The 26,020-nt window shown below is 36.6% G+C and overlaps 1 protein-coding gene and 1 long non-coding RNA gene across 3 annotated transcripts in view; one reads left to right on the forward strand and one right to left on the reverse strand.

Moving 5' to 3' along the window:
• The window catches only part of ENPP1 (ectonucleotide pyrophosphatase/phosphodiesterase 1), a 55,494-nt gene that overhangs the window by 15,036 nt on the left and 14,438 nt on the right, over positions 1-26,020 (forward strand). Inside the window, exons 3-17 of one of the 2 annotated variants that reach the window (XM_084512838.1) lie at positions 816-932; positions 2,948-3,073; positions 3,244-3,304; positions 8,518-8,615; positions 11,831-11,910; positions 13,195-13,314; positions 14,400-14,509; positions 15,717-15,782; positions 16,100-16,172; positions 17,413-17,521; positions 18,250-18,381; positions 19,912-19,943; positions 20,886-21,013; positions 22,085-22,154; positions 24,994-25,081. In XM_084512838.1, coding sequence (XP_084368964.1) covers positions 816-932; positions 2,948-3,073; positions 3,244-3,304; positions 8,518-8,615; positions 11,831-11,910; positions 13,195-13,314; positions 14,400-14,509; positions 15,717-15,782; positions 16,100-16,172; positions 17,413-17,521; positions 18,250-18,381; positions 19,912-19,943; positions 20,886-21,013; positions 22,085-22,154; positions 24,994-25,081 — 1,410 coding nt within the window. The remainder of the gene's footprint in view (positions 1-815; positions 933-2,947; positions 3,074-3,243; positions 3,305-8,517; positions 8,616-11,830; positions 11,911-13,194; positions 13,315-14,399; positions 14,510-15,716; positions 15,783-16,099; positions 16,173-17,412; positions 17,522-18,249; positions 18,382-19,911; positions 19,944-20,885; positions 21,014-22,084; positions 22,155-24,993; positions 25,082-26,020) is intronic. The other variant, XM_084512839.1, reaches the window with a different exon arrangement.
• Positions 20,545-24,451, reverse strand: LOC311433582. The gene is made up of 3 exons (XR_014690832.1): positions 24,341-24,451; positions 22,762-22,862; positions 20,545-20,612 (listed from the first exon to the last, which is right to left on the reverse strand). It is a non-coding gene; the product is annotated as an uncharacterized lncRNA (long non-coding RNA).

Raw genomic sequence — 26,020 nt, forward strand, 5'->3', positions numbered from 1 at the left:
TTATTCATGATGAAGATCTAGAAAAATTACAAAGTTAATCTGTTTTACACACAGTCCTGCAGAAATTTTTAGTGGAAGAAGGCTATGCCTTTCTCACATTAAAACTGAACAAAAAAAAAAAAAAATAAACCAATGAGCAGTACTCTCGAGTTCATATCTCTATGTCTGATTTAGAACAACTTTTCCTGTGTCTCAGGGTAGTACTTCAAACATAATAAAGTGCCATGTGGAGCTGGGCTTCTTCAATTGCTTGTGCTGAAGTGGCTGTGTTTTGCATGAAAACAGTAATGCCAAGAAGGTATGGGCATGGGAGAGGTGCAGGAGCAGTCTGGATTCCAATTAATGTTTAATTAGTTATAGCAAGTGGAACATTATCAGCCTCCAAAATGGAGATCTTGGATGCTTTTGCAAAATATTTCACTGTTAGGGTGCACTAACTGAAGACATGGGTTCATATTTTCTTTGATGGAGATATTCCATATGCTGAGTGACTGTACCAATATCTTCTGGTGATGCAGAAAGGCAATTTCAGTCACAACTAGAATTGTAGTTCTTTGTTCCACTGCCTTCTGCCACGAATGAAACGCCACATTCCTACTAAAACAGAACCTTTTGTTCAACGTGATGAAAAATACTTTCCACTCAATAAGAGAAAATAAAGGTATTTAGTTGGATCAAGACTCTTCTTTGTCTTCAGCTGCTGCTAGTTTTTGCAGCCACCTTGTAAGTTGTGGAATGACCGGCTGTGTCACTCCATATGCTGATCATACTTGTTCCCTTTGCATATTAATTGATAACACTATCCAATCTTACAGTGAAAACCTGCAAAGGCCGATGCTTTGAAAGGTCTTTTGGAAGCTGCCGTTGTGACAGAGATTGCGTCAAGCATGGAAACTGCTGCTTAGATTACCAGGAAACGTGCATAGAACCAGGTAAGGATAGAAAAAAATATGGAGGCAAACTCTCATACTGCGTGACATGGGAGGGCCTTGCACTGTAAGCTCTGCTGTGGTCAGATGGCTGTAATCCTGACTTTAAATGGGCCACAAGGGCAAGAGAGGGGAGGCTGAGCTGCACGGTGGATGGGCTGCCAATGGTCTCCCCCTCTTCCTGCCCACTCTGTTGCAACTGCAGGCAGAAGTGCAGTGGCGAAGGCAGTCCTGGGGACCCCAGTGGAAACCTCAGGGTTGTGTGTAGATGTTGTTACACACCAGCAAAGCTTGTATTTTACCCTGTGGTGAGAGAGTCTGTGAAGGACTGTGTTGCTGCACTCCCCCTTAAAAAGCACAGGAAGAACTGTGACTGGAGGTTTCAGCTAGCTTTTTGTTTTCTGTGCTTGGGAGTGAGAGAACAGTGACATCCATTGTATTGTCCCTTGCATCAAATACACAGCTAGCATGTTCTGGGGCAGGCCAGGAACAGGAGTGGATTCTGCTTGTTGTGTATTTCTGTCTGTCATCACCCACGTGAGAAAGGGGAAGGACAGAGCAGCTCTCTGAATGCACCCTCCCTACACAGTAACGTGCTGCTCAAGCCCTCTGCCCAGCTTGGGCGTGACACAAAGACAATGTGCCAGCCTCTGGGAGAAGGCACGACAACAAAACAGACTGCAGTGGTGGAGAATGGTCACAAAGAAGTTGTCGTGAGTTACCAGGAAGCTGGAAGGCTGATGGGCAAGGGTGTGACAAATACTGTGGAAAAATTTTATGGTGAAAGATATTAGTATGGGTAGTAACACTAAGGACAGAACTTGACTTTGTTCTCTAATGTAGATTTGTCTTAATGCTTGATGCATGGTGTTCTTGTCATTTAACTATTTTGCTTCTTACCCATCTTTATAAGTATTTGTAAAACTTATGAACATAGTGTCATAAATAAAAAATTTCAATGCTGACTTTTTAGAACCAAATGCTTAAACTGAGCTCAGATGTCTGCTTCAGCTGACTATTTTTCAAAGGTCCTCAACATTGCATAGATCTTTTTGCATATTATGATACTTGCATGCTTCTGCTTTGTTTCATCATACCAGTTTAAAGAATTCTTTACAAACAGGAAAGTATGTCTTACCAGTAAAGATGGGATATCATATATGTTGAATGATGGTTTTTAATTCAGTAGTCTGAATGTCAGTGGAGAATGAAATGATCTCCAAATAATACCATGTAACCAGAACCATAACATATTCTGCTTTCTCTCAGAGCTGTTAAGATTAATGACATTGGTAGAGTTGCTCAAGTTCAGTATTCATGGAAGTGAGATTAAGTACATATGTCTTGTTAACCAGCTGAGAATTCTTTTAGAGTTTTCTAATTGCTAGTCTTGTATGAAGATTGAATAATGATTGTCCTCTACTCAAATTTCTGGATTTTGCTTTGCTACTAAAAACAGCAATGAAGTTGAAGTCTGCAGGTCTTTCTGTCACCTTACATAGTAGTTTTGTATGATAACAGACTTATGTCTGTGTCTAAGAGATGCTGAAAAAAGCTGTAATGCATGATGGTGATTGGTAAAATTCATTGTGTCTTCAGTGGAAGTCAGAGTCAGTTACTGTTTTTCAGTGTGTTCCAGGTATTCCAAATTCAGACTTAAATTGGGGGTTTTCTTGGTGCAGTTGTTGTGGAGCTTGTTTATAGTATGCCAGATCAAATCCACAAAAATTACCATATTTAAAGAGGTCTGTAAAAAGATTCTTTCTGTTGACCTTTTATGATCTGTGGTATTTATAAGCATATGCTGAATAGTTGTCTTCAGTTGGCTGTGCACTTGAATTGCTTAGCCGCGGCTGTTTCTGTCTCCCAAAGCTTGCACCATTATGCATGCATGAAATACCTCAGGATTGATATTCTGTGAGTACACATTTGAGACAAAGCTTACCATTCAGTTTGTTACTTCTGCACTTACACTGGTGTTAACCATTGTACTGTCCCCCTCCCTCATCTATTTGTAGCTCATATATGGACCTGTAATAAATTCAGGTGTGGAGAGAAGAGGCAACCAGAATATCATTGTTCCTGTGCAGATGATTGTGTGGAAAAAAAGGATTGCTGTGTCAATTATAATGCTGTTTGTAAAGGTAAATGCCCTCAGCACATTCCTGCAGTCTCTCTTGTATGTACCTGTGTTTATTTGAAAGGAACAAGGATGTGGTATAATTTTAAAAACTCCTAATGAAGTTAAAAACTTGCATTGATCAACAAAGGAATTTACTGTCTTGAAAAATAAATTGCACTCATTTGTTTTAAGGAGAGGCAAGCTGGGTTGAAGAAGAGTGTGAGGACATTACTGAACCTCAGTGTCCAAAAGGGTGAGGATATTGTATATTTCCATAGCTGTGTTCTTTGCTTACGTTTCATTTTTGAGATTATTTTCCCTTGTGTGCCCTCATGGGAGCTGCTTGCCTTTCTTACCCACAGCAGGAGCAGCTGCCAGCCAGACGAGTACACTTGTTTGGCCAGTATTTGGTCATGCATACTAACAGATCAGATTGCTCTACCCCAGCAGCACTCGCATATCCCAGCACTTGCATGACTTGCAAGATGTGCCTGTTCCCTGCCATCTCTCACAGCTGTGTTTACGGTTGGGGGAGCTCTCCCTTGTGCCAGCCTCACTATTGTCCTACATATTCTCCAACTCATGCTGTCTCGGATGTTCTGGGACCCACCCAGCAATTTCAGACTCCTGACTGCTTGTCTTTGTAGTCACTTCTAAGGACCTTTGCCCTTCTGTGCCTGTTCCAACACCAGAGCTGAAAACAGTGGGCAGATCACTGTCCCATTGTCACTGGCACTGGGACAGAATTGTTTGCAAACTGAGCTGCTTTCTTTAGAAGGTGTAAAACATTGCACATGGGATCCTTGTACTTCTGTGGGTGAGCTGTCAGGCCTGCTTCTGTAAGCTGCATGTGCCCTGTCTGAGGAGTAGGTCATCTAGTTTATGGCTGTAGCACTTGGACTCAAGTAGTTCCCAGCCGGAAAATCAGCCTGCACTTCATGTGATGTTATTGCTATGGGATCTTCAAATTAACCTTAAAGCTTAAGTTGACTGCACACTGTACTTGAATGAATCAGGCATTAATAGAAGTGACTTAACCATTCTTGACTGAAAAGTGTTCCACTGGAACATAAAGTTTGAAAACATGCTGTGTGGTTGAATTAAGTTACATTCTTGTCTGAAAAGTGTCAAACATCCCTCCTCCCCCCCCCCAAATTATTTTGATGATTTTGAAATGAAATATTTTTAGTAAAGTAAACGTACTTTTTTTTTCTTATGTCATTACTTTTTTTTTACTTATGCTAAGATATGTAAATTATATTATATTTATTCGAGTTATAATATTGTCAAGCAAGGCATATGTCCTTATGGAATATTTTTATACCAAATGAGCACTTTTCATTCTGATTTGGAACAATAACAAACACTGACACTTCAGAACGTGCTTCGAGACAGACATTGGAGCTTCTTTCTAACACTGAGCCCAAATCCTTGATAAACTTGCACATAGGAGGTTTGTAGTCAGCCAGTTCTTAAAGCTTTTATTATTAATTCCTCTTCTGAGGATTTAATACAGGGCTGTGTGCTAGGAACTGACTAGGATGCTGATTTTTTGAATGCGTGATTAGGGAGTGATACCCCAAAGAGCAGATAAACAAGAGTGTTGTCCAGAACCACTGTCAATAGTACAAATGGCAACTCCTGTTAGTTAACTTGGTTGTATTTTTTTTGTTCCTGTTCAGTGCATGAAAGGAATGCATAGTTACTTGACTAAAATTGTTTTAATCCTGGCAAAACCATAAATGTTGCAATAAAACCCAGCCCAGGAAAGGGTGATGTGTGGTCAAAGTTGAATTGAATGGTGTTTACTGAAGGCTCATCTCAGACTGTTAGCACACAGACTTCTCCCAGAACTGACAAGTCTGTAAACAATTCACTTCTTCCTGTGGTGGAGTAGGTAGGAGTGCAGGTGACTTTAGCTCAGTGCTCATTTTGAAGCCTCAGGATATTGATTCTGATTCTGTGCATATTAATACAATGTGCTGTTGTTAAAATTTTAGTTGGGACTGCTCATATGCGACAGAGGAGACAAAAAATGCAGTGTTCGATGATGTACTTAATCTGAGAAATCCCACTGATTTTAATAAGACGGCTCAGATGCTTAAAATGAAGTACACGTTAAATCTTTCCAATACTAGATTCTGTGTTATTTAATAGGATTATAAGGGGCTATAAGATTTCAAGAGTCATCTAGTCCTTCCCACTGTCTCAGGAGGGAAATACTACTCTGAGATTTCACATCTTCTTAAGCACTTTATCCTACTGCTTAACTAGATGGTTTTCCTGGTGTTTAGTTTCTTTTGCTGTAATTTAAGCCTATTAATACATGTGTTGTCTTCAGTGAGCTGGAAAAAAATGCTTTGCAGTTCTCTCCTGTGTATTTGAAGGTTGTTATTTACTTTCTCCTTAATAATTGTATCTTTTGTGCTTCTTGTTGAGGCCTTACATACATTTAATGGAAAAGAACGTTTTACTTCCTATGCTTCATGGCTGTGCATAGGCAGCACTGTATGCCTGGGGGCAGTAGGAAATTCTCTGTGTAGTGTGTTTAGCTTTTTGTGGAGACTTTTTTTCTTTTTCTTTTTCATTTCCTCTTTTTTTTTTTTTTTAAATTGTGGTCTAACCAGCCTTCTGGGAAGCAGGTCAGCTTGGCAGCATGGTCCACAGTTCTGGTCTGTCAATCATCCAGGCTGGTGAACCTGCTAGACCACAGCAAGCTTGTGTTGCCTGCGTTATGTTTCCATAGAAGCCAGTTTATAGGAGTGGATAATTACCACTGCATTTCCTTCAGTTTGGAGTCAGGATGTGACTGTGGCATACATATTTATCCAAGAGCTGTGAAACAGCCTTGTCATACGGCTTGGACACAGCCAGCATGAATCACTGGCAGGGCCAAAGCTTGGGCCTCTGTCTGCTTGCTCACGATAACATATTTTTGATGGAGCAAAAGCTAAGCTACAAACAGAAAAAGTCACAGAAATCACTGATTTGTCTCAGAACTGAGCTCAGATCAGTTCGTCTTGTGAAATAGGGTTTTACTCAAAGGGGATTGCACTGGAGCTCTTCCAAAGAATGCAGTTTAACACAGCCTTTTAAGGTTCACTTCCCTGACTATGGAACAGGTCTCAAACATTGACTGTTTGAGTTATGTATTTGAGGGTATACAAAGAGCAAAAATGCCAATATTTCTCGCTGTGGTAATGGTCTATCTTGCCAAATTTAATTTACATGCATGAGGTGATAGTAGGTGGATTTGCAGACAACTAAATCATGTATTCAGTAGTTGGTTTACTCATAAATGTTAAGCCAGGCACAACTACATGAAGTTCCTTTCTAAGGAGTTATTTTAAATTTGTTTTTAAGATAGACTTATAGGTAGGTAATATTGAACAGTCTTTGCCTTGAAGTTCATATTTTATTGCAAGAAATTTTGCAGTGAAATTTTTTAGACCTCTACATTGCAAAGAATCAATTTGTTTGAAAACAGTTAAGTATTTGTAGAAGTTGCAGAAATCAAAATCTGTGGTGCAAAAAGTATCTGGAATATGGACAAAGGTAGTACATGAAGTTTCCCTGCTCTTTTCTGCTAAAGACTTCATTATTGGCCTGAAGGTCATTCATTTCTTGTTCCTCACTTACTGTCTTTTCTAAGCTTTCCAAAAGAAGGTATTAAATTTACCATATAGATGAAAACCAGTCCACAAACATCTCTGCTCTTGTGAGACCCCACCTGGAGTAGAGCTCAGCTCTGGGACCCCAACATAAGAAAGATATGGACCTGTTAGAATGAGTCTGCAGGAGGGCTACAAGGATGATCTGAGGGCTGGAGCACCTCTCCTCCAAAGACAGGCTGAGGGAGTTGGGGTTGTTCAGCCTGGAGAAGAGAAGGCTCCAAAGAGACCTCATTGCAGCCTTTCAGTACCCCCTATAGGGGGCCTACAGAGAAACTGGTGAGAGACTCTGTTGGCGAGTATAGTGACAGGACAAGGATAAATGTCTTTAAACTAAAAGAGGGTAGGAACTGGATGGTCTGTAAGGTCCCTTCCAACCCAAAGCATTCGGTGATTCTATGTTACAAATGCATCTTAATATTTTATTCTATCTGGGGTAGGGTAGGCTATGTTCTGACTAATGAAGTCATTTTAGCTGAACTTCTTCCAAAAGCTTCCCACTGTTCATCAATCAAAAAAAAAAAAAAAAAAAAAAAAAGATAGATGTGTTCTGGTTGCCTGACTAATCTTCAGTTTAATGTGGTCACGTTTGTTTTAGACTAAAATAAGGCTTATGAATGTTTTACTTGTCAGGGTAAATTGTTGTTTGGATTTTTTCATGCAGTACCTCAATAAAGAAATTGTCAACACTTTATAAATAATATTTGTCTTCTGTCATCACTGTTTTATTTTGGGAAACTAAAGTCCAATAAAAAATTAAAAAACATTTTCATTTTACAATTTGTAAACAAAAAGGAAAAATGAGCTTCTAAATGGCATGTAAAATATATTAATTTCTTTTAGACAAACCTATGTTTTCAGTGGTTGTTGCTGCACTGCAGTGCTTTTGCGGCCTCACATGTCCTCATTTATAGGTTCAACATAGGATATTTTTTCTTCAAGGAAGAAGTTACTGATGACTATTCCATCAGTGATGCAATGTTTTAAGAACTTACAGTTGGAGAGAAATTGTTTGAACAGGGCTGAAGTTGGGAAAACATAGGTCCTGTGGAGACTGGAAGGAGAGAATTTATTTTTGCTTGTTCCAGTGAAATCAGTTTCTGGATTTGTCTGCCAAGTCGAGGCTGAAATATTATTACAGTGCTCCAGTTATAGGACCACATTTTTCAGTTTGGATATTGGTAGTACTTCTGGTACAGAAGGAGTTGAGATTCAGTTCTTATTTGGTTAAATAATCTTTATAAGATGAAAGGAAAAAATATGTATTATAGTTGCTGATTAAGGAAATTATAGTGTACAAGTTACATTCAGAGTTTTGTGCACTTTATGTCAGAAGATAAGTTCTTCTAAATAAAGGAAAGCCATGGATTAGCATTGCCTTTTCTCTTTCCCTTTTCATACCTTGAAATGGAAAGATTGGGTGAGGCTCCAATGGAACTGATTTCAAGACAGAGTACCAAAAGACCGCAGGCAGATTATGTGAGCATCTTGACTTATGTTTTATTGTGTGTGTTTGTGAAAATAGGCCTTGTCAGGATGCGTGTGTGTGTGTGTATGTCTTACCTCTTCTGTCAGGATACTTATGCCAGCCTGAAAAGAGAGGGGACACAATGGCTCTCTTTCTTGCTGCTGTGCCAGCCTGCAAACCTTCCTGCTTTGGAGGACTAACTTCCTCAGCCTGGTTTACAGTCCCTTAAGGAACATCTCCAAGATTCTTGGGAAAGCTTTCTTGAAATAAGTGATAGAAATTTATTTCTCAGTCTCTCTTTTAATACTTGAATTTCTGTTTGTTCAGATTTACCAAATCTCCGGTGTTACTGTTTTCATTGGATGGCTTCAGAGCAGAATATTTGCAGACATGGGGTAGACTCCTACCTGTTATTAGCAAATTACGTGAGTAGTTCCCTTGTCTAAGCAATATCATGCTGTTTTACCTCAAAAATCTGTGGGGTTTGTTGTTCTGTATATGCTGCTATTACTACTCTTTTAAATCCTCACTATTCTGTGGAAATTCAAATTTTTGCACTGTAGAAAAGCTGTGCAGACAGAAATGGAGGTGTGTGGGGGTGGAAGGGGAAGGAGAGGGAGGGTGTGAGGAATGGGCTGGCTAGGCTTTGGATTTTCAGAAATACCTTTAAAAAACAGTTAAGCAACAATTGCTATATTTCGGAGATGGACACTTCCTGTTGTGTGCTTACTTTATTTTTGTGGGGGGAATTAGAAGTAGGAATGCTTTTTGCTCTGTATTGTATATTGTCTCATATTTAGGTGGAATGGCTTTGGAGAAAACAGAAAGTGAGATAGAAAGCACTTCATTCTACTTGGGAAAAAAAAAGGTAGAGAAGGAAGATGATATGGAAGGGCTGGTATGTAGTGTAGAAATGTGATGAATCTGAGAAAACCTTCATATTAAGGTTTAACTTCATATTAAGGAAGTTATTATTCATAACTATTCAGAAGAAATGAGAACTTCATTCCTCATACATATTTTTTTTTTCTGTGGATTTTGTAGTGCCACTACTTTGTAGTGTCTAAGTCACTTTAGTTACTTTTCCTGTCTCTATTTTCCTGTGGTCTGTAAAGAACAGATGACATTTCGTGTCTGAAAAATATGCCAATCTTGTTGTCATTCATAAATTACTACCTGGTATGACTGGTTTCAGTTTGACTAAAAATAAATCAGTAAAAATACTTGCTTTTTTGCACAGTGGTTGTTACAACTTGATCTGTTCCAGAGGATAACAATTCACAGATGTATTTGAGGTTTTAGCTTTTTTTTTTTTTTTTTTTTTTAATTGAGGCTTTGAAACAATTTCATAAGCTGTAGTTATTTAAATTTTCAACATCTTGAGCATTGAGAAGAGAGGTTGGCTATTACAATTGGTTATAGCTCTGGCTGAGATACAAGATAGTGGTGTCACAAAGCATCTGTAGGACTTCCAGGCTCCGAAGTCCACTGCTGCATAGAAAGTTTCTGCATTCTTTAGTGTTTAGTGCATTTTAGGCTGCAGTGCAACTTTTTTGTGGTGACTTCTATAATAAACTTGTATTTCTGTTTCTACTGAATCCATGATAAATTTTGACCACTAAGAAAATGAGTTGCCTCAACCAAATCTTTCAATATCTTTATCAAAGGCAATTCACCTCTTCAGAATAATGGAGGTTTTTAGTGGTCAAAGCTTAAATTTTTGAAGATTTTAAAGCCAGAACATCTAATAGTGTTTTAGAATAAAATAAAGAACAATCTGGGGAAAAAATATTATTTTGTATCATCATTCTCCATTACTCTGGAGAGACTAAACTAGTAAGTGTCCATAAGGACTTAAAATTTATGAATGGCAGGATGTATAAAACCATGAATAGTTATTCACATTACCTAATGTGACTACTTACTATTTTCTTAAACTAGGACATTGCTAAATCCATGGATTTTATTCTTTAAAACACTTGATGTCAATTGCAGCATTCTATTATATTCCTCATTTATTTCCTGATACTGCCATATGAGAGAAAATAATGGGAATATTTTTAATTCTGTCACTAGGGTATAACTGATGCCTCCATGGAGATTTCTTTTAGAGTAAATTCCTATGAGGCAATATCACAATTTTACTTTTAGTAACTTTTATTATACACACACACAGAGTTATGTGTTGAAGGTGGGGAATTCAGAATGGTGCTGAGGCTTCTAAGGGAACCTAGATAGAGCCATTATGTGTATTATGGGGTTTGGAGAAGACTTGTTCACATTCTTCTAGACTGTGATATAATAATTTTAAAATAAATCCTCCTCTTGTCTTCAGTTGTCTTTAACTAAGAAAACAATCCAAAAATAGGAATGATAACTCCTACAACTTTGGACAAAATATTTTTTAAGTGTATTTTTCTCTAAAACAAAACAAAAACAACCAAACAAAACCCAACCCACACAACAGCAAAAAAAAAAAAAAAAAAACAAAAAACAAACAAAAAAACCCTACTATTCAGGAAAATAGCATCAACAACAGATTTGGAAATGGTTGAAATGCATCAAGTGTGTTGCCATACCAAAAAGGGTGAAACTGATGATTTGTTACTTATGAACACAAAGCTGGAGAGAATGCCCATGTAATTTGAGAGGTTTTTTTTTTTTTTTTGGCTGGCTCCGCTTCTTTTTTCTTAATTAGCTGAAATTAAGGTTAGGCTAGGTCTCTTCAACTGAGACCTAACCCAAAACCCCAGCCAATGAGTTCTAAGTGCCTTGGCATGACACTTCTGTTGTTAAACCTTTCATTCTATTCTACTTATGTATGTATATAAGTAACCCAGAAGGCCAGTGAAGATTGGTCTTCTTTCTATAGGGATCTTTACGATCTGTTGAAAAGTTTTTGGTTATCATGTTGTATTTTTAATGTTGTTAATGAAGACTATTTTTTTTTTCTGAAAATCAGGTCCTGCACATTTGCCTTTGGAAATCTAACTCAAGTGAACTTTGCTTAAGTGTTTTTGCCTGGCTAATGACTTCATGCTAACAAATACTACTGTGCACAAGTTTTCTCCTTAAGAACCACTTTTTTATGTCAAGATAAAGAAAACTTTGAGATTCATTCTATAAAAGCTTATTTTTATTAATATACTTTATATATGTGTGTGTGTATACATATATAAAGAAGAGAGAGTGACAAAAAAAAGTGATTTGATGGGTGATTGAGAAAGCCAGGGCACCACTGTGGTGGCAGCTGTGCTGTCTCATCTCTGAGAGCTCCCATGGTGAAGTAGCTAGTTGCTCTCAAGCTGCTCATTTCACATAACGCTCACCAGGGCAACTTTGGAGGGTGTGATTTTTTTATTTTTTTTTATTACCCATTTTTACCAATGCATGTGCCTAGGGACTGTAGGTCTTGCTCATATGACCATTGGAGTCAGTCATTACGAATATCAAAATTTTGTACTCCTAACATTCAGTCAGCTTGTAAATGAATGTGGGAAGAAAAATGAAGTATTAACACCAGAAGTCTGAAAAATGAAAACTTTTTAGAAGTATGATTTAGAAAAAATAATAAAAAATATGTCTGCATAATAGAAACATGCAGAAATTTTGTCTGCAAATTTGCTGTTTTTCCTTCTAGAGAAATGTGGAACATTCACTTCCAGTATGAGACCAGTGTATCCTTCAAAAACCTTTCCCAATCATTACTCCGTCGTCACAGTAAGAATTCATGTATATTATGTTTTCACGACTGTTCACTATCAAGTTGTCTCCAAGGCAACAGTGTTTTTTTCTTTTTTTTTTTTTCTTCCTGCGTAGATTACAAAAACTGCAGGATTTTCCCTCCAGAATATGGAAATGTATTTATTATACTCGTTGCATAATTTAGATTGTCATTGTATAATGCTATAGTTAACTGCTCAGATCTAATTTCTTTAAGTAATCCAGTTCTTCTGAGACCAGCTGCAGGAATTCCCATATAAATGTAAATCATGCCACTTTACAAAACATCATTTGTATTAATATTTCCAATAAATTGCATATTTGTCTCTTCTTAAAGTCAGGAGTGAGAGCTGCCTGACTTTAAATTGTCAGCCTTGTTCTGCTTCTTCAGGGCATCTTGGCATAGCCCAGACATACATGAAATGAAATATCTGAGTATCATAGTAGTGTTGGCTCCATGATTGACAGTACCCAAACCTGGATAGAAGTATCCCAAACCTGACCTTGTGAATATCTTCACCTCCTGTGTATAAAGGAAAAAGAAAAAAGGAGGTTGTCAGCACTGAATGCAGGGTTGGAATCCCACATAACCTTCTTAGTTTCATGATGTGAGAAGTAAAATTGAATTAAATACTTGACGATCTGCATCTTCTTTCTTATCTTCCCGGTTTTTCAGGACTGGCTTTTGATAAATCAGCAGGAGTGCAGGAATGAGATTTTTTAATTGTGTAATCCTGCCAAGTATCCGTGTTTCAATATGCAGCTAGAGGTGTTAACCATGCTCTATGGCCACTTTAGAGTATCCCTAAACACCATGTAGAGCTTTGTCTCAGCTCCCCATTCTTGTGAAAATTAGTAGTTGTGTTCATGAAAGCCCCAATGGTGTTATTATCACCTTTATTATAAAAAGAAGTCAGTCTGTGCGAAAGAAGAGCACTCAGTCTGTTAAAGCTACCCAGCAGCTGGTGACTCGGAACTTCTTTAACTGTTTAGAGAACGGTTTTCCCTAGCTGGAGCTTTCATCCATTGATATACAATTCTCCTTTGAAATGCTTTTAATTATTATTTTCAATCTCACTGGAAAGCATTTAAAAATTGTAAGGTAGGTTTTGGTAGCAATAACAGGTGATGCTGTTAAATTTGCAATTTGAGGTACAGGTATAGTCTTGAGCTTGGAGTAGGGTCACATGCGGATTATTCCCTGAATGTGTCTGTCTAACAAACATGTTTGTGTAGCCAGAAGGGTCATAGCACTGCAACAAGGTATCCTCTCAATTACAGGGACTGTATCCTGAATCTCATGGTATAATTGATAACAAGATGTATGACCTCAAAAGAAATGCATCCTTCACCCTTAGAAGTGAAGAGAAGTTTAATCCACAGTGGTACCAAGGACAGCCTGTAAGTATTACTGCACAGCTGAGAGCATTACAGCAGTATTTTGTCATATTATTTAACGTTACTTGACTGTATAGTGATGTTAAAAAAGTTACAGAGGGTACTTCTAAGTCAGCCAAGAAGCGTTACTTACTTATCATGATTCTAAATTGCTATACTAGAGCTGCAGAATTAGGAACAAAGCAGTGCAATAGATTTTGTTGAACTTAAATGAAATTTGCCTTAAAGAGAAAACTAGCAAACAAAATTACTAATAAAGATAGCAGATTTTCTTCTGCTCTTAATATCACATGAGCTTGCAGTTAAGTTCTCAAAGGAAAATTTCAGACCAATTACAGTAATAAGCAGTAGTAAAGGTTTGCATTCTGCCCAAATTACTACTGAGTCTAAAGATGCAGTTTTAAAAGAAAAGCTCTTAGTTTAATCATGCTGCTATGGCAAATGTGCTGAGACTGCCATCAAAACCAACTGGCATGGGAAAGTTTGGGTGAGAGCTGATGTGAAGAACTGAGAAGAAGCAGATGCAACCTTTTAGTAATGTGTGGAGGACTGATATTTGAGGAGGAAAGAACACAAATGTAGACTTTGCAGGCCACAGAGAAGGAAGTGGTGCAGGAGTCTGGCAGGAAATGATGCTGAAAACAGAAAAATCTGTAAATCATGGGATCTGCCTTAAGATCAGAAATATTGACCTAACTGTTGCTCCTATATTTCAGAGTATGCATTGCTCCTTGGATCATTCCTGCTTCTTCTTGCTTACTCCATTTTTCTTGAGAAATTCCTGGTTTGTAGTACTCAGCTGTGGTTCTGCTATTGCATTATGGCTTCTAGCTGCGGAAGCTGGTAGCTCCTGCTTCTGTCCTGGCTCCCCGCACTGTAGCAGTGGAAGGGGTGTGGGTGTTTGCAATAAGGAATCAGGCTGGATGGTATATTGGGACTGCAGATAGCGGAGAGATGTACTCAGGACAGTCACTTTTGCTCTGCTTAACATTTTTAGTTTTTGATCGTTCTGAAAGGTGCAGAGATGGTGGGAGTGGTTCACAACTGAGTGAACTTCACTAATGACAATGATTATTCTTGTCCTGCAGATTTGGCTAACAGCTATGTACCAAGGTCTGAAAGCTGGTACGTTCTTCTGGCCTGGATCAGATGTAGCAATTGATGGGACCTTTCCAAATCTGTATGAAAAATACAATAGGTATGTGAAATTTTGTGTCTTGGATGAATATTTTACATTAACTATTGTGATGGGACACGTCCCAGAGAAAGTATAAAACATTTAATGTGTTTGTAAATAGTTGTACACCATATGAAAGAAGAATAGGATCAAATTAACTTCCACTGCAGTGTAGATTCTTTGCCTAATCATTTTGTCATTTCTTGGCAAACGTTTTACAGGAAAGATGTTGAAAAAACACCTCTAAGAGCAGCCAGCCTTGAAGCTTTAGTGCCTTTTCATTTATATTTATATAAGTCATCTATGGGTGTGTTTAGAGTCATTCAATCCAAATCCCTCATAAAGTGGATATATCAGGTCTTGACATAGCATTATCCTTGAAAGCTAACATCTTACTGTTAAATTGTTACTTGTAAATTGTTCCAGTGTGAAATTATTTTCATTTCAAATTTTCAAAATATTTCACATTAAGGCAGTGATATTTTAGTCAGTGATTGGTCTTCATTGCAATTAAGCATTTTCTTTCTAATGAAACTGCTACATAAATGTATTTATCACCTTTTATTTAATATTCTCACACCTCTTCCAGGAAACAAAGCTTTTCATTTCTATCTTCCTTGAATCAGTCTGTCTTCCTACACCTTAATATAGCATGGAAATCCTGATTCTTGATTTACTATCTATACTTTTCTTTAGCGATTTGTACATGTTCAGTTAAAGCGGTGATAGGTAGCTGAATTACTACCCTTGTGGATGCCTCATAATGTTACAGGTCAACATGCCTATTGTTGGTCTGCTTCAGAAATTGATGAGGATCTACTTTGTGACATAGTATGAGAACTAGTACTCAAACTGTATAAACATAAACCCCCAAACCAAGACTTTTTAAAAACTTAATACAGGAATGAAAACCTACACATGGCTTTGTACATTAAAATCAATTATTTTGTTTGTAAAATAAACACAAGAAATACTGAGAGCTATATTCTAATCTCATTGCAGTCAGTGGGGAGAATATTGATGTAAGTAAGCTTTAGAACAGGACATCAACTCTTCAAGAATCACGGAAAATTAGATAAACTTGTATTCTGTTAAAGGTGCATTAATAGCACCCAGCTGAATTCAAATTTCTCTGCTAATAAACACTGATTTTGTAATATGTGTGACTGAAGTTTTATATGTATAGCTCCTGGAAAGATTTAGTTGATCTTGTATGGTTTTGATACAGCTCAGTCCCTTTTGAAGAAAGAGTGGTAACTATTCTTCGCTGGCTGCAGTTACCTGAAGATGAAAGGTAGGTATACAATTGCTAGCATAAGTTCTTGTTCCAGTGGTAGTGTGGTATTGCAATGAAATGATTTGTAAATATGATTTCTATTTTAAACAATATTATACATTACTCTAGAAATGTTAAAATACTATTTAATGCAAACTTGTTTTTATGTTTAAAACCTATTTTTACTGTTATGTTGCTCTATTTCCCTCTAATGTGCCCTGCTTCTGAATGATAGAGTTGTTTCCAATATTCCATATCCATTGTTGAAATATAATCTTTTCAAACTGTCTCAACGTGTATGTAAAATATTACATTTTTGGTACTGTTTGATATAGACCACACTTTTACACTCTGTATTTAGAAGAACCAGATTCCTCAGGCCATAAGTTTGGACCAGTAAGCAGTGGAGTAAGTATTTTCATAGTTTTTTTCTTCTTTTAATTTGAACTCTTGCTCTGATTCTATAATAAAACTTTTATAAATCACATTAGATGAACCAAGACCGTGTTCAGCGTACTTATTAGAAAAAGATTTTTTGAATAGACAGCCTGTTCATAATTAACATCAATACAAAGCATGCAATAAACAGCCTATTCAGTAAGTCTAATTTTTATTTTGCTTCAGAAACTTTAAAATCGCCATCTCTTGTATGTTGTTTTATATGACCCATACAAACCCTTTATGTTGATTTTAGAACAAAACACCAACAGCAAAAACACACCACCAAAAATTTGTACAGTTTCACCTTGTAAAGAACAGAGATTGTATCCATGATAGTCCAAATTTTGGTGGATAAGCATTCATGCTATGATTTTCATTCATTTTCCCCAGTCTCTGTGCAAAGTTCAGATGAATATTGGTCTTATCTCCCTGCTGTTAGATTTTATGTCTTCTTGGAAAGAGAGTGATAAAAGGGAAGCTCACTCTTGACATAGGGTGTCAAGGGTGATATACATGTACCTTGTATAAGCTGTTGTATATATAAGTCTTTGGGACTGGTCAGTGTTGTTGTTTGCAAGAATACTAAATAGCTTTGTATGTGTATGTTTGTATTTTTTTCACTTCCACAAATGGAAGTGAAACATGAAAAAGAAAAAGCTCTCAGAAATTCAAGAACTTTTAAAAATCCTTCTGTCTTGACTGATCAGAAAGTTTGAGTAGGACTGATAGTGTAGATACATCCAGTCTTCTGTAGATGGAGGTAGCTCTGAGCTGTGCAGGTGCTAGCCAGGCTTCAGGCTCTCTTTTCATTTAGCGTCACGGATGCACCACGTGAGTCTGTTCTCAGTAGATGCAAAAAAAAAAATATGTATCTAAAGGGTTCAGAACTGAAAGCAGTGGGAATAGAGGAAAAGCAAGTTTAATGTGGTATTGAGAATGTTGTATTTTCCTGTCCTCACAGTTCCTCTTCTCATGTGAACTGTGTGCTCCCCGTTGTGCGTTTGGGGGTTGCTGCACAGTTGGTTAGTTCCCCTGTGTCCTTCACCTATGTCTGGACTGCATCTAACCTTGAATAGTCTATAAGAAAAATCCTTATTTGTTATTAGCACGTACTGTTGCAGTTTAAACTTATTCACTCTTTCTAGCAGTATTTATCAAATTATTTTTAATTAAAGTAGGCACTACATGCCTGCTTTTGTCCTTGCAGGTCATTTTGGCATTACAGAGGGTGGACAACATAGTTGGGATGCTGATGGATGGTCTCAAACAGATGAACTTGCATAAGTGCCTGAACATTATTTTTATATCAGATCATGGTAAATTTGATTTTGTAAAATGTATCAAAATTTTGAAGGGCTGTTATTATAAAGTAATATTCTGAGTTTATACTTGCATGTTTGTGGCAATGTTAAGGAACCTGCTAATATATATAAACTTCTGTATTATGGGCATGGCATAAGAGATAATCAGTGTGGGTGAGAATTAGGCTGTGAGTGTGGGAAAAAGAAGTGGAGAACACTGAGAGGGATTAAATCATTTTCATATTTTATTCCAATTTTCTTTTGTAATCATTACCAACTGATAAAAGAAATCAAAAGGAGAATTTAAAAAAAATATATATTTCATTTTACACTTTTAACTACACTACACAACAAGTCTATGATTTGCTGAAGTGAAAATCAAAGCCACATCTTCCTTTCAGTTATTAATTCTCTTATCCATTATTAAAAGGCTGTGAATATGAAACTTTGGTTTATTTCTCTGATAGCTTTTCTATGTTTTTATAATTATTTCTGTAATAAGTGAAAGTTGTATCTTTTACCAATCTTTTTTTTTTTTTTTCTTTTTTTTTTTTTCTTTTTTTTCCTGCTTTTGGAAGATATTGGGCTAAGTGAATCTTTGGTCTGACCATATCTCAGTGTTGCTGATAAAAAGACCTGAGAAATTGCATTTCTGATTTTTACAATTAACTTATGTGTGTCATCAGCAAGGGTACTCCACACTGATACCCAAATATTTAAATAAAATTTATTTTCTTGTGCAGGAATGGAAGCAGGGAGCTGCAGGAAAACAGCATATCTGAGCAACTACCTGGATAATGTTCAAGATTTCATATTAGTACCTGGTCCTGCAGCTCGCCTACGACCTAATAATGTTCCAGATGAGTATTTCTCTTGTATGTAGTTGCTAAACTAATTTCTGTTACTTTGTTGTACTGTTTTGTGCTTTCTGAGTACAAACTTACGATATACATATTCCAGGTCATCTAGGGATAAGCTGGGTAATAATTAGGGGGAAATACTGAGTGGTACACCCATACTTTTAAAGACCACTCAACTTTGCAGGTCTGAAAGTGTACATAAATCCTACAAATTGCTTATGTGGGATGCCTCAGAGTGAAAATACACAAATGCTTTGCTTTGTGAAGGGCATTCCTTTGAATGTATCTTCAGTACTCAAGATAGACCCCAAAATCTCCACTCAAGTCTCACATTATTTCCTGATTCGCCAGTTTATATAGAGAGTTGCTGTATTTCACATTTAAAGAAATGTAAAAATTTTACCATCTTTTACATATCATTTTAAGTATTATATTTTGTTGTTATTAAAAATATATATATATATATATATATATATAAAATTCTTCTAATGGTCTGACAACAAACCAGTTGAGTAAACTGCAAATAATCATAAAAGAAGTTTATCAACCTGAGTCAAGATCAATGAATGCCTACAAATTTTAAATTTCTGTTCATTAAGCAGTCTAATTGCAGCAGAACACTTAATACTAGCAGTTTTTAATTGATTTTAATGTTCAATACAAGTGCTTCCTTCACACTTCATTGCTTTTTCTGTCTAGATAATTGTTTTCCAAGCCCATTAAAACTTGTATGCCTCAACCCCAATGACTTTAAGTCCTGTTTACTTGGTGGTATTCTAAACAATTTTAATGTTTCCTTTGGAAAGTGTGGGTTCCAGGTTCTCTTTGGACAAACAAGGTCAGGGAGAAGAAAAGCAGAGTATCTCCTGTTTTTGACACATGCACTATTTCCATGAAATACTGTATCTGTCTTTGTAGCACTGAGTATATCTGTGCAGGAATTATTAATGGTTCCCTTGCAAGCGTAATCCTTTATGTACTTCAGTCAGGCACTGAGTATCAGACTCAGGGCAGAGTAACTGTGTGAAATGTAATGGGCCTGTGTTATACAAAACGTCAAGTTAAATGATGTGATGTCCCCTTTTGGCTTAAGTCTAAGAATCTGAATCCTGGCTTGCTTGCTCTTGGCTTTTCTTTCTAAGGACGCTTGCCAGATAAAGCTGCCGTCCTGATTGTTCTATTTGCTTCCTTTTTCCTTAGAGTTTTATTAGCAAGCAGGAAAAATCCAGCTTCATTAGCACAGCATTTAGCTGCCTCTTTTGTGAAAGCGTACTTCTCAGATTATTTTTCTAACTGTAGCTAAAGTACTTGAAAAATTTAAAACCGTAATTAAGCAAGGAAGGAGTGTCTCTGAACTAAAAGTTCATAAAAACAATAACTTGACAGCTTAGTGAATGTTTCGCTCTGCAGAGCTTTCATTACGGAAAAATGATTTCTGTGTCAGAATTTTTTTGAAATTAAATATATTACATAATGGGAATGCTTTCATTTTATGCCTGATCTTTTTTAACTTAGGTGACTAATTCTTACATATGATTCTTCCAGTTAACTATGAAGGCATTGTCAGAAACCTCACAGTAAGTGTTGTCTTACCTGTCCTAGCTTAACTTCTACTCGGTATTTTACAGCACCAGCTATTTTCTAAGCTAGTGAAATAGCATTTAGACTTTGAATCAGTGACCTTCCATATGCTGTAAAATTAACACAAAAAAAGTAGTTCCTTGTAAGGAAAGGGAAGGTCAAAGTTCAGTGAGGTGTCATGTGGCTGTCTCTGGTTGTGTATTAACTAAGGTTTTGTTTTCATTTCTTTTCACCTCTGACATAATGCTGTATCATGTTGCTCTTCAAACTGGAGAACATGTGTATCTGGGCTGTGCTGACTGAGGGCCAAATCAATGTAAAGCTTAGCTCCATTTCCTGGACAAGCTTGCTCTACACCCTTTTGGTAAACAGCTTTGAGCTAGGATAGTGATATGTTTTTGTCAATTCCAACTTATGGAATTTGCTTTTCTGCGCTATACTTCTAGACTTCTGTTCTCATCCCTGCACCACTGGAAAATCTGTTTGTCCCTGTGTGACCAAACTAAAAAACTCTAGAGTGTCTGTGACTTCCAGTGTTACAGAAATGTACAATTATTGTGCAATAAGTGGATAGTCTACTACCACTTGAAAATATCATAATGTTCATGTCTCTGTAATTTTTACAAATTATAGGCAATACAGTTTGGTTCTTGTATGACTGTAGCCTGTAAGGAAAAAATAAGAAGAGTAACTCATTTCTATAATCTCATATAAATATTCTTTTAATAATTATTTAATGCAAAACCAGTTAGTTTTTGCTCTCTAAGTATTAATATTAATGTGCCAGACCATATGACTCCAAACTTAAAGGAGTCCCGTTGTCCTTAATAGAAGCTGTTGCAGACGCTTTTTAAGTGAAGTGCTTTGTAAGAACTGTGCATGAAATAAAGAAAATTGTGATGAAATGTACATTTATATTTTAATTTGAAATATTTCAGTGCAGAGAACCAAATCAGCCCTTCAAAGCCTATATGAAACAGCTTCTACCCAAGCGTTTCCATTATGCCAACAATGACCGAATTGAACCATTGCACTTTTATTTAAACTCCCAGTGGCAACTTGCTAGGTAAGTTGCAGTTTTCAGTACTTGGTTATACAGCAAAGAATTCATTGTTTTCTCATAGCTTTTGTCTTCCAGACACTTAGAGTCCAATGTTAGCTATTGTAGCCTGGAATTTTTGTCCTTGAGTTTCTTGTTGCAAGGGATGTTACAAACAGAAACTATGCTCTTTTCTGCAGTTTGTGCAGACCTGAGAAGGCTCAATTCTAAACTCACAACTATGGATACTCCCCCATTGAATAAGCGGGTAGTGGCAGGCTTTGTGACAAATGTTAGAAACTAAGGTCTCCTTTTTCTCAAGCACATCTTGCCATACTTTAGGAATTTCTGAAGTGAGTCATAAATAGTAAGCATGTGTACAACTGTTGTTGAATCAATCTTGTGAGTGATCCACATTGAATTTACAGACCATGCTGTTGTTAGAAATTAGCTTACATGTTCTGACCAATGAAATTACAATCCCCAGAATAAGGGCACCTGCTGTAATAATGTAATTTTGAACACCTCTGTGATACTCCAGAGCTTTCATCATCAAAGTGTTTTTCAGCCCATGTATTCAGTAAGTCCTGTTCTGTAAAACTGAAAACATGCAAGTCCTGCAAGTCAGATTTGGGTTACTAAAAATGAATGCATTTAAGTGATGTATGTGGATCTGACATATGTTGGAGATTCATTTTTACTAGACTATAAGATGCCCAGCTGAATGCTCTGAATTACATTACTATGTTTATTAAAAAAAAAAATAAAATGAAAATACTTATATAGTATACTGTAAAGATCTGCTTCTTAAATACCAGTGAAGCGATAATCTCTTACCCTGAGAACAAATATTTTGTTCATGTGTCTTCTAATACTTGACTTTAAATAGACACTTGAGAATTCCAGAGGAATAAGATTTATGGAGAAAACTATCATTCTAATTTTAAAGGCATTCTTCTCCAGAGCTTGAAGACTTTCTATTCCCTATGGATAAAACTTTAAATAGACAAGTAAACAACACACCATGGAATGTATTCTAAGCTGATAGGGTTTGTAAAGTCTGAGTTATATAAATTGGGATTATTTTTTTTTTAATAGGAAACCGTTTGAGATTAAAAGTTGCACGGGTGGATTCCATGGCTCTGATAATCGTTTCCCCAGTATGCAGGTGAGACTTGAAAACTTATGTTAACTCTTATTTTTAGCACTTTCAGTTTATGAATGTTGTGGCTGCTAGGTGTTGGGTTTATTATTATTATTATTATTATTATTTTACGATCTATGGTGCTATTCCATCTGCAATTAAAGAAATCAAACATTTATTTTTATATTTATTTTATACTATTGTGATGTGCTGGGTAACCCACACAAGGTGGGATTCTATTGGTGTAAGTGTCAGGCAAAAATACAGGACTTGCCTCAGAGATTTGACTGTGCTGGTGAGAATATGAAGATGTTCCAAGTTTTATTGTTTTAACATTAAATGCAGGAAAAGAGAAAACTTATCTTTCCAAATCCTTAAATATAGGAATCATAGAGCATGAGATTTCAGATTGGATGGGACCTCATGAGGTCTCTAGTCCTATCTCCAACTCAAAGCAGAGTCAGTTTACTCAGGACTTCATGCAATTGCATCTGAAAACTGCCAAGGATAGGGAATGCACAACCTCTCTGGGCAGCTCCTTGCATTGTCTCATTGGCCTCATCATTTAAAAAAAATAATAAAAGGAAGATGGTGGGGGGTTACCTTTGTCTCCCTCCCTCCTACCACGTACCACTGGAGAGCATGGTGCTGCCAGCATCCCTTAGCCAGTCAGTTCTTCTGGTCTCTGAGGCTAGTCCATTCTCCACAGTAACTACCACCAGAAGTAACAGTCTTAAACGACAGTAAAGAAGAATGGATTTAATTATTAGAAAACTCCTTTTAAATCATTATAGAGTTGGATAGTTTGACCTGTAAGTCTATGGAGATCCCACCACAGGAATACTCTAAGAACTGTTCAGACACACATCTTGCAGAAATGATTATATATTTTTTTGATTCCGTTTATTGCATAAGTTGACCAAGTGGTCTCCCAGCTCTATAATTCTATTGTTTCATGATAGCCTAGGTAACACTGTTCTGAGGTAGCCCTGCTGTTTAGCTTGTCAGTCATGTTTAAATTAAGGACAGAGTCCCTAACGTCTTCTCTTTAATAAGGAATGTAAGGGAAATATAGGGTATTAAACTTGAGAAACATGAAATCATATTCTCAGTCAGCTCCCTCTGATTTGGGCAGGTCACTTAACCTATTCTCAGCTCAGCTCTCTATCAACAAAATGAAAGGCAATACTCTATTTCAAAAAAGTTATCTTTAGGATAAAATCTACTAACAGTTGTGAGTTAAACAGTGTTGTAAAAAGACCTATTTAATCCCTGTAAAGCATAGATTTTACTCTTAAAAGACTTATTTTACATTATGATAAATATAAATATTTAGTGTTGACATCAACTTATTTTGTTAACTGTTAATCAAACCTGTATTAATTGTGTATCAGTTTATCCTTCCAGGTTTACTCTTCTTCCCTGATTTGACAATAGAAAATAAGTTGATTTTTCTATACCTAACTCTGGGTTAAACCAACAGGGCCACGTGATGCCAAATGACTGCTTACTGCAGTCTCTCTGCTACAGTTCGACTGCATAAATTTTCTTCAGTAGTTTGACAATAAAGTCAAACTTCTTGCCAGACTTGGGATTGTCAGTTTATAGCATCCCTAATTGGGCTTTTTCATCCTGTTGTAGCTTACATCACACCAGCATAGATTTCATACTGTGTAATTGCCCAGGTCAATGGAAAGGAGGTAGCGTATTCCTGCCTCATCTAGTTGTGATTAGGCCTCTTGAGTACATTGTTAGGCCACAGATTTTGGTAGCAACAATTGCAGAATAACAGCTTGCATTATGCTAACATCTTAAAAAAGAAGTTAGAATTTTTAGCCTCTATTTTTGCCACACAGCTATGAAATGAGACAATTGCATGGTTTGCAAAGAGCTTTGAGATCTACAGAATGCAAAGCATCTATTGCTCATTCAGTATATTTACATGTCAGATGTGCACAAGCTGCTTTACTTAAAAACAAACAAACAAACAACCCTACCTGAATGTCTCAGGGTAAGTTTAAAAACAATTGTCTTGACAACAGTTGAATTTAAGCATTTGCTGCCTATAGCTACCTTGCTCTTAGTCCTGCAGTGAATCCTGCTCTATGCTAGCGTAAGCTTTGCATGGCTGCAGAGCTAAGTAGGTCTGGGAACTGAACCAGATGAAAAAGAGCCAGCAGAAGAAAAAAAAAAAAATGTTTTGAACTGACCGAGTTTCTGGATCAGGTTTGCCATATAGCTATACAGTTGCTTGTGCCAGCACAGCTCAGGAAGTGGTGCAAGAAAAAGAATAAACAGCTGCAAATGAGAAATAGAAGTCTAGGATATCACCATTCCTTTATCTATTTAAAACAATGATACCAACAGATGTTTTTGCAGACTTAAATTAAAAGTTTCCAAATTGTCTACAGGTGTCCTGGTTTCAGCTAGAGTAGAGTTAATGGTGTTTAGCTGCCTGCTGGCTTAAACCACAACAGGGCATGAATAGCAATGGTTATTTTGGCTCAACATTTCCATTAAATCACTTAAATCATTTAGGAGAATGAGCTTAACTTCTTCAAAAGCAGAGGAGAGCAAAGAACTTCATAAATGGATGGAGACATCTTTTTAAAGGCGATGAGACAGAATTGGTTTTCCTACTACTCCTTTACTATTTTTTAAAATTATTCCCATATCTTTTCAAATATCTGATTAAGTGCATTTTACTAGAAAAATAAACTTTTTAAATAGAAGGATGTTTTAACTTGATCCATACAACGTTGCTAAAGTAAAGGTAAGGTTTTGGAAGAAAATCCTGAGTGTGAAGATATTTTCAGTTTCAACCTGTCTGAAAGAGAATTCCACTTTTCTCTGTGAACCTTAGGCTATCTTCATTGGTTTTGGACCAGGATTCAAGTTTCGAACTCAGGTTGATCCATTTGAAAACATTGAAGTATATAATTTAATGTGCGGTAAGTACAATTGATTGGGGTCTCCTCTGTTCATTAAAAACGTAGCATCTTTTGGGTGTTAGAAATCTTTTTTTAATAAGTAACTTTTAAACGTCATTAGAAAACCGTCCTTAAGATTTCATGCTGATTTTCATTAATTAAAAGCTGTTTGTTTTTCTGAGAAAGATTCAGCTTCTAAATGACTGAGAACTATTCAGGCTGTGCAAGTTAGGCTACTTATATCTCTATTTTCCACCAGTCCCTGTGCATGCCACTGGCTCACCAGTACTAAAACTGCCTACTTTACAATCTCCCTCTTGTCAAGAAGGCATCCTCCCTTTCTCTCTCCTATTTAATTAGAAGCTTAATTCAGTATTATTCCCTCAGGTGACTTTATTCAGGCAGTGTAGTAATAGCAATCACAGTAATGGTTATGAGGATATGGATTCAGCTGCCAGGCAGCTCATTTCCAGGAAGTCTGAGTCATGTCCCCCTTGCCCCATCCAATTTTTCATGCACTTGAGCAATTTCTTGTGAGTTCTGTCATGTGTGTTCTTATTTGTTGTTTTCCTTTTCTATGTTTTCAATTTTAATTATTTTAGATGTTTTTAATTCAGTTAACTCAATTTGAGATTTTCTTTTTGAAATTGACATACTTTCTTAAGTCATGTAACAAACTGTCTCCCTGATTCACCCATGTCTGTGTCACTTGTTCAATTTATGTATTGTATCTTTTAATACTTGAATTTGGATGTTTCCCTGTTCATTCTCATTGTCTAATATCACAGCTGTTTCAAATGCACTTTTTTTTTTTTTTTTTTTTTTTTTTTTTTTTTTTTTTTGTCTTTTAATGGTCTGCAACTATCTTGTTAGCTTGCAGTTCCATGGCTTTAGAGCCTTGCTCTAAAGCTCGCTGTCTCTTCATTTGCATAGCTGCAGTACTCAGGTTCCCCATTTCTT

The sequence above is a fragment of the Aythya ferina genome (genome assembly GCF_964211825.1).
Source record: "Aythya ferina genome assembly, chromosome: 3".
In the NCBI taxonomy this organism is placed as follows: Eukaryota; Metazoa; Chordata; class Aves; order Anseriformes; family Anatidae; genus Aythya; species Aythya ferina.